Below are 9,728 nucleotides of genomic sequence, written 5' to 3' on the forward strand. Positions count from 1 at the left end.
TTGTTGCCCTAATTGAATATTTCTGTTGGACATCCTATGAGTTATTATTAGTAATAATTATTGTTATTATAAGTAAAAAGTTAACAATATAGTGACTTCTGAAGCACAAGGGTTACTTGACGAAAAGTAACTTACGCAGACTTCTGAGCCCTCCAAATAGTTTAGAAGATTATTATTTGATAAAATTTTGAAATTCAATAGACGGTTTTTCGATTTTTTTTATCAAGCAAACCAAATGTAGGAACTATTTTTAAAATAGTAATATCCCATGAATGTTATTAGCCTAGGGATTTGTAAAAATCACATTAAAAATGCTTGTAAAAAATTATAGTCGTTGATTACTATAATCTTTATAGAGCAAATTAGATTCTAAACAGGTTAAAAATGCTTCTAAACATCAAAAAATTCATTTAGAATAAAATTTAAATTTAAATTTTTAATTAAATTTAAAATACTTTGGAACCGAGACGGTCTAAACCCCGTTTTAAATCCACCGCACTGTAGTTTTTTAAACTTTTATTTGAATAAACTACAACTAATGAGAATAAATACATCAAAATTTACATTTTTTAAATAATACTTTTTACATTAATTACACAATCTATAACTAGCACCATTCAAGGCCTTAAAGATCGCTCCCCAACCGCTCAATCTCCTCAACAAAGTGCACCATATCAGCCTTGTCAAGCCCCGAATTCTGGAACACAATCCTGAAAAAATTCGGGTGTCCCTTTTGCGCCTGGTACGTGACCATCATGGAGCCCTCCTTCATCATCCTCTCCTTAATCCTGGGGGCCACCTTATGCAGCTTGTCTTTATAATCGGCTTCGTCCTTGCGCCCCCTCAGACTCTTCGGCACGTACCAAAAGCAGATGTTTGTGTATTCGGGCTCCGCTATCACCATTTCAAACCCTTCCCGATTTTTTATACAATCGGTGAAAAATCTCGCATTTTCGAACACTTTATCGACGTGTTTCTCCAACCCTGATGTTCCCTTCGCCTTCCACATGAACCAGAACTTGAGGACGTCGGCCCTGCGGCCGCACTGGATGTGCTTGTCGCCCGTGTCGTATTTGGTGTCGTAGAATTTGTCTTTTTGGAAGAGGTAAGCGGCGTTCGTGGAATGCGCCTCGGCGAGGACACCCTCATGTCGCAGTAAAAGTGTGGAACATTGCTGGGGGGCTGTTAGGAGTTTGTGAGGGTTCCAGGTGACCGAGTCGGCCCTGAGTGCGGAAAAATACGCCACATTTTACCTCGACACTTATACGAAGGTTGTGCAAGTTGAGCGAGTGATTAGTAGAAATGACTAATTAAGCGGTTGTTTCGACAGAGTAGCGACAAGAATGAGAGTAATTGTGCAGGAAATGCGACCATTTAGTCGCTGGGTTAGCCAAGTTGAAGGAAACTTTCAAAGGACTTCGTTTGACGCGTGTATGGAATAAATTATATTTTTGAATAGGAATTTTCGAATAAATTACACTAGTTTACACCGAGCTTTTTTTTATAGATTTCTAGGCAGTGATTTAAAAAAAATCCAACACGTCAGGTAAAGGATGTATAGAAATACAAAAGCATAATTTTTAAATCGTAGCAACAAACTAGAAATGAGTTTTTTGCTTTGTTTTTTTCCATATCGTAACACATTTGACGTTGATTTAAAAATAATCACTGAATAATACACTTCCACTTGAACAATTTTTCACTTAGTTTTGGCAAAAAATTTCATTTCAAATTTTGTAAGTTTATCGTTGAAATATGTTTCTAATAAAAAGAATTTGCGAAAAATGTGACGAATCAAATTATTGGGTTACAAAAAATATTTATAATTTTTATTGGAAAATTACTTAAATAATTTATTAAAAAAACACTGGTTCAAAAACAATAAATAGAAACCATTTTTAGCGCATAATCTTGTACCAAAAAAAATCCTAGCATTAGGGTTCCATTTGAATAAAATGTTTTTTGTATAACTCAAAAAGTGAAAGGACTTTCGAAAAAAGTTATTCTTGAAAAATAGTAATTAGCTTTTTCATAAGGTACATATTTAGGCATAAAACAGTTGGTTCCATACTTTAAAGTTATATGCTTCATAGCTTAGTGTTTTTGTACAACATTTTGTCAAAATCGGCTCAATTTAACAAGTTTCTTAAGAAAAACACCACAATAATAACAGTAGGTACAAAGTCGGAACAAGCAAAGATAACGAATTTTTCTTATTATTCTTAAGGTTTTTTTACAACTTTCATCCAACAAATTCTTCTGGTATTTGAACAAAGAAGTCTTTCATTTAAAAATATTCCTAATTCATAGAAAACAACACACTTTTGATTTGATTTAACGATTTTACGTTTGTTTTAATTCAAAAGTTATCCTAAAATAAATTATAAAAACTAACATGTTTCACTCTTAATTTAGTGATTTTTATTTTGTTTTTGTCAAATTTTTTTTGGTACATTTCGGTGATTACTGTTTTGTGGTTTTACATCTTTTTGTAAAAATATGTCTGCTTCAGTAAGTCTTTTTTAGAGAAAAATGTTCACTGGATTTTGTTTCCGCAGAAAATTTCAGACCTAAGATTTTTCACTTTGTTTTGGTATATTCTCTCAAATTGTTCTTGCTAAGAAATGAGATCATACGTTCACTGTATTTAAGAATTTTCTGCTGCGTTTTCGCAAAATCATACATATTGGATTTAATCTGGGATTTAATTTTGCAATTTTCTGAGATATTTTTAACTAATCGGTCGGGTTTGCTAAGTTTCTTATAAAAAGCGCTATAATAAATCAGTCGGAAGAAGCAAAATTTCCTGCATAAATAGACAATTAAATGGTTGCATTGTTTCAACATAATCTTTAGAATTTAGTAAATTTTTTAGTCAAAAAAAACAAAATACAAGAACATTTCTAACTTGATTTTGCAATTTTCTACATTTGTGCATCATGTTCCTTGTTTAATACAGAAATATTTCATTTAAGAATGATCCTAAATTTACAATAAATAACAATCACATTTGAGTTTTTGCTAAGTTTTTGCCCATTCTCACAAATTTTTGAGTTTCTCGCTAAAAAATTAGATTCTGAGTTAAAGTAATTCTGTTAATTTTAAACATTCCTGCTTTGTTTGCTTCAAATCCATTAAAACAATCAAATAATCATAATGGATTTCATTTTGTTTTTTTTTGTAATTTTGAGTTTCTACTGAAAAACGCTTCCAAATTCACAATAAGTCATATACTCGGTTTGCTTTCAAATTTTGAAATAATTGTTCCTAAATAAATAGTCATACTTTTCTGAATTTATTTAGTGATTTTCTACATTTTGGCAAAATCACTCGAATTTAACAAGTTTTTTATGAGAGATTTGTTGCAAGAAACAATAATTTTTCTTCAATGTTTCCACAGATTCTTCCAAATTTAACAAATTCACTTAACATTCAAATGTCACACTTAATTTAGCATTTTTCTGAATTTTCAACATTTTATAATTTAGTAAAGAAGTTTTTCATTTAAAAATGTTCCGAAAAATCATAAAAAATTAGGCCTGATTTAACGATTTTCCGTTGGTTTTGATTAAAAAATTATTCTAAAATTTTAAAAAGTATTAAGGTGTTTCAGACTTACTTAAGCGATTTTTATTACTTATGGGCAAAATTTTTCGAATTCAGTGAATTTCTCGTCAAAAATAACAAAGTAAATTGATCAAAATAAGCTCAAAAAACACATTTGGGACTTAATTTTATAGTTTCCTGTCTTTACCAACGATTTCCCACTCCTTTTTTAGCACAATCTTAAATTTCTAAAATTCCCCCTGAAAAATGAAAAAATGAGATTCGAAATTCCGAAATTTGGCAATTTTCTGCTTCACTTTTGCAATATGTTTTAAAGTTAATGGTGTATTTCTCGTCGAAAAAATGCTCCAAATCTTAAACCAATCACAAACAGATTTAGTTTAAGAATTTTTTTTTTGTTAATTTAGTGAGTTTTTCACTGAAAATTCACAGAAAATGAAAACGCTACAATAAGTATGTCGGAGGAAGCGAATATAATTATTTTTTTCTGCACAGAATCTTTCTAATTTAAAGAATATTATTTGGTCAAAAAATACAATCGAAATAACGCATTTCCGACTTAATTTTGCAATTTCCTATATTTTTTAAACATATTCCTAATTAAGTAATCTTTAATTTGAAAATGTTCTTAAATTCATAGAAAATAAACACAATTTAGACCTAATTTTTTTAGAACGATTTCACCCTTCGTTTTAATTGAAAAGACATCCTAAAATTTTCAAAAGCAACGTATTTCAGACTTAATTTAGCAAATTTTTACTTTCTTTAGAACTCATTGAATTGAAGAGAACAAGCTCAAAGTACACATTTCGGACTTAATTTTATAGTTTCTTGAGTACAATAATTTTTAAATCAGAGGCATTCGTGTAGAACTTAAGTAAGAAGATTATTTTTTCTAGCAAAAAAATTTTAACTCTCATTTTTGTTTGATAGAAGGTAAATAAATATAAAATGACAATACATTTGATATTTTCTGAATTTAACTGAACTAAAATTATTATTTGAAAAGGTATAGGTAGTGTTATTGAAAAGGTTCCAATTTTGTGGTGTTCATAAATAGAATTTAAAAAATTGTTGAACAACAATTACCTCTCAATCCCTTTGAGGAGGTGGCGGTGTTTGGCAGAGACAAGCGCGCCACCTCCCCAGGCGGCGTCCACGTGCAACCACAGTTTGTATTTTTGGCACACATCTGCGATTTTTTCGATGGGGTCAAAGGCACCAATCACTGTGGTTCCAGCGGTGGCACTGACCATGAAAGGAGCGGCGCCTTCACGGAGCGAACGCTCGATTTCCTCCACCAGGTGCGAGACGTCCATGCGACCTCGGGCGTCCGTTCGTATCAAGTAGACGTTGTCGGTGCCGATGCCTTCGAAAGAGGCGAGTTTTTTGATGGAATAGTGGGCATCTTCAGAGGTGAAGAGGACCAAACGGGGGAGAGAGTGGAGGCCTTTTTTCTGAAATTTAATTGCGATTAATTGAATGCAATTATGTGGTTGATCAGATTATGTTGACCTCAACTCGTGCCGCTTCTTGTGGCTAATTATTAATCATTGTAGTGCAAGGATATTGCGTTTTTTGGTGCTTTTTAATCAACAATAACATTATTAAATTGTATTATTTCAATTATTTATTGCACAAGGATTTTATGGTTGAATTACAATATCTCTCCTTGTATTTTAATTATTTTTTAATAAAAATAGCTACAAAAATGTAGTTTTTTATCTAACATATTTTCTTCGGTTAATAAAAAAGGATTTGTCACACGCAAACTTAATTAAAATCAAGCTGTTCCTTTCAACTCGTACAATGTTGTTAATTATAGCAATAAATATTGAATATTAAATAGAGTTTTTATTTAGATTGAATTTACAAGGATTTTACTTTTTAATAGACAACATTTTATGACTAACTCAGTAGTTTTGGCTATGAAATAAGAACAATTAAAACTAGTTCTAATAAAAACACAAAATAGGCTGATCCAGGTAAGAATTCCTCCGTATATTTGTTTTCATTAAAAAATTAAATTAAGTCATTAAACATGAAATGAAAAAATACCTTTCACATCACTGTTCAAAGAACGGTTTTTTAGGTTTTAATGTATAGTTTTCAAGCAAAAATACATAAAGAAATAAAAAACCTACTCGTATTAATGTTTGATATATGACATTCTGGATTCTTTTGACGTTTTAACAGTAATATCTATTTAATGTTATTTTTAAATTATGATATTAATTGAGAAAACCTCAGAAGAAACCTTGTGTTTGCCTTCACAATACTAAATAATAAGTACTAATAACAAAGATAATTTAATCTCATTAAAAAATTGTTTTAAAGCCTGGATATTTAGGACAAATTATGAGTACATGAATGTAAAAAAGGATAAAACAGTAAAAATCTATGCCTGTTCTGACTAAATCAGAACAGGTTGAATGAAATAATCCTAGCTGCTAGGAAGAAGAACAAATGAGGATTACCTAAACTTTATGGAACAAAAAATCATCAAAGGTTTTTTTAAACTCAATTCGCAGTGAATTCATAATTTTTGTTACCTTTTCTAACCTTCTTTTTAGCTACAAACTAATAATTCAAAAATTGGGGTGTTTAATGCTATAACAAAATAAGTCTAAGTTTAGTCATTTTGAGAAAAATATTTGTAATAAAAAACTGCAATAGGCTGGTTTATTTTAATGTTATTAAACGATTCTGTTACAACACCCCGAAAAGTTGTGAACATTTTTTCAGTGCAATGATGGATTAGTCTGTCAATCGTTTTCTCTCTACAAGTCTACAAATGAATTATATTACATATGAAGTAATTTAAAAAATTACAAATTTAAATCAGACATTCAATTTTAAGTAAAGACAATATTTTCAAGAAGGGATTTTATTAAACAAAATGTTAAAATAGTGGTTCCTTTTGGTTCGGGTTTAATGGTGTTTCTATTTAAAAACAATTATCAAAAAAACGTTTAGGTCATTATTAGAGGTTACTATAAAAATTTTATTAATTTATAATCAACTCCAAAAAAAATCAAAAAGTTTTAAAATCTAAAAAATTAAAAATCTGATTTTAGTAAGTATTACTTATTTACACAAAATATATATAAGGGAAAATATTTACACATTTTTATCACGAACTGGGGGGGTTATAGATTTTAGAAAAAAAAAGAGAAAAAAGCAGTAGAACAGTGGATGGACAAAACTTTAAAGAGTTAAAAATTAAATTGAACAAAAAAAAACTTATGTCCCCGTCACTCCGACTTAATCCTAACAAAATCAAATAAACAAGTTCTGTTTTTTTCATTATTATTTTTTTTAAGTAAAATACGAGTATGACATTGTTTTTAACTATATTGTCTTTTAGCCGTTAACAAATTACGATGTCCTTCCAACATGCAAAATATTAGCTAACTTTGGACCTTTTTAACTCTAATGGGCTTATTTCGTTATGTAGTGCTGATCACACCAATTATACAAAAATCAGCGTTTATTATTAAAATACTTTATACTTTTCTCTATGAACGTGAATATTTTGTTCGGAATTTTTATAAAATATTTCTAATCTCATTCTGCAACAAATGATGCTTAAATGTTGTTTTGTGCAAAAAACACGCGAAAAATGGGCAAATGGCACAACCCCCTAATGTTATTAAATAAATAAAAATAAAAATTATTACTATATATAATAAATTTTCCATTAATTTATCATTTTTATATTTTTAATTTTAAATAATTTTATTTTTTTAATTAATTAATGTTTATTATAAGAAATTCTAAATAATTCTGAAAAAAGTCACATGCATAAAAAACAATATAACAAGTCATGGCCAGATTTTCGATAAAATTTAGTTAATTAAAATGGACTTTGATTTGAAGTTTTATATTTGACACTATCTGTAAAAAAAAACAAAGTAATCAAAACCACAGTTAAAACGTAATTTCATTAAAATGAAAATAATTTCTAAAGCTAAGAACTAGCTCTCCGCTACAATATTGCTAAAAATTCCGACTTCAATATTAAAAAAAAAATTGAGACACCAAGGAATAATCAATAGAAATCCAGTGCCTTAACGAAAAAAAAAAAACAAAAGCAAGATGAATTTCCTCAATTCACATGATTAGAATCACGGTCGTGTAGAGGACATGTAACAGCAAAAAAAATTGCCCCAATTTGTTTAAATTTTTTTATGCTCTACTGTATTTAGCAATAAGATCTGACTACCGTGTAATTATTAGTTTTTGAGATATAGTAAAAAATACTTTTAACACTCTGTATACATCAATAATTTAGATTCTTTTTTAACTATTTTCAAAACCGTTCTTTCATAAAACGATTTGATTTAGGAATTTGTAATTTTGTAAACAATACTTTTTTTAAACTATAACTTTTCTCTGAGTTTACCTTTCAGCAACAACAAAGACAACATTTTGTTCGTTTTAGACAAGCTTTTTTATATTTTACTTTTAAATTACGTAATGTTAGTTCATTATTCTTGTATTATCTACATTTTCAAGTCATCTCATGCAAGTAATAATGAGTTTAGAGCAAAAATAATAGCTTTTTAGTAAAATAAATGTAAATATTAGCTTTGCAAAAATGAGTACTAGTGATAACTGATAACAATAAATGTCTTAACCCTTGATTATTACGCCAAACTTACAATACATTAAATACAATGTGTTTTTAAACTTTGAAATTGGTTTACATGTAAAAAAATTGTGCAGCTCTGCTCAGTTGAATTCTCTGTCAATAAATGTCAAAACTAACAGTTGTAAAATTCACAAATTGTCAATTAATTTCTTTTAAAAATTTCGTTAAAATGCAACTAAATTGCAAGAAAACACTTTTATGTCGATGTCTAAATGCCTGTCATTAATCCTATAAAGCGGGATTTCTGATGTTAAATGGGAAATTAGACGACTAGATAAAAATCATTTAAAAACACATTGTATAAGTGATAGGAAAGCATAAAAACTCACCTTAATATCGGGCATAAACCTGTATCTGGCACAACTGATGGCATATCCATTGGCAATGGACCCTCCTGGGCAAAAAATCCCATCGCCCTTTCCCCCCTCGAACCCCACAATGGCCCTCATCTCCCTCAAAACCACTTCCTCCATCAGAACAAAAACCGGCGAAACCTCGTAGGTGTAAACACTCGGATTGAGCGCATCCGTGGCCCATTGTGCCACCAAACCGTACGGATCCACCGCCGAGAACAACTGGTTCACGAAGTACGGATGTCCGGTTTTAACCGAATAAGTTACAACCTTCTTCAACACCTCCAACAACTCCTCGTGCGTGGAGGGCGCACTCCGCACCCCAAAGTCCATCAGACGCCTCAACTCCTCCGGCTCCCGCCATTGCAGCACCCGGTTCTTGCGGCTCGTACCCTCGAACACCGCCTCCTGGAGGAGGACGTCCACCGAGCTGCGGAGGAACTCCTCGTGGAGGCGCCTGTTGGGGAGGCTCTCGAAGGAGACCGGTTTCGAGACCGGGGAGTAAATGGGGGCGGGTTTGGGGCACTTCTGGTGGAAGAGTTCCTCGTCGGAAGAGAGGACGGCGTCGCTGAAGGTGGCGGGCTCCTCGATGAGGTCTTGCACCAGGTCTTGGTCTTCGCCTGTGGCCGGCATCGTGTGTGGATCCTCGTGGGGGCACGACTGATTCACAAGTGCCGATGAAGGTGCTACCGACGAGGTTTTAAAGCTGAGGTCACGTGGAGGCCTTGCTGCGAACTTTCCCTTGCGGCGATTGAATTGCGACGATTGACATTGATGGACGTGGGTTTTGAACGCGCGGGTTTTTCACACTTGTTTCCTCTAAATACACACACTGCAAAAACACTTTTCCCCCGTTGGGGATTTTTCCCGAAAAATTTACTCAAAACACTATTTTGTTTATTAATTCACGCTCCGGTTCTCACACGTCGAGCTCTAGATTTGCATAAACTTGAAATTTATTTAGAAAAAATCAAAGCGCAAAATTGAGGAAAATACGCTAAACTTGGGTTCATTATATTGTTACTTTTGCAAAAATTGAATTAAATTTTCGTCTAGATACTTTTTTTAAATATTGGCACCTTGTGATCTCGCAATGAGTAAAAAACGAGGACAAAATTTATTAGATAAATTCTCACAAATTAAATTTTATAAAA

At 31.5% G+C, this 9,728-nt stretch overlaps 1 protein-coding gene across 1 annotated transcript; it reads right to left on the bottom strand.

The window, feature by feature from the left end:
- Nucleotides 1-504: 504 nt before the first annotated feature.
- On the bottom strand, nucleotides 505-9,247 carry b (black). Its single transcript, NM_001102585.1, is given in 3 exon segments — nucleotides 505-1,223; nucleotides 4,657-5,024; nucleotides 8,551-9,247. Coding segments are annotated over 3 exon segments (1,623 nt in total). The 5' UTR covers nucleotides 9,208-9,247; the 3' UTR covers nucleotides 505-625.
- Between the last annotated feature and the right edge of the window lie 481 nt (nucleotides 9,248-9,728).

This window comes from Tribolium castaneum, chromosome 1 (assembly GCF_031307605.1).
Source record: "Tribolium castaneum strain GA2 chromosome 1, icTriCast1.1, whole genome shotgun sequence".
Lineage (NCBI taxonomy): Eukaryota > Metazoa > Arthropoda > Insecta > Coleoptera > Tenebrionidae > Tribolium > Tribolium castaneum.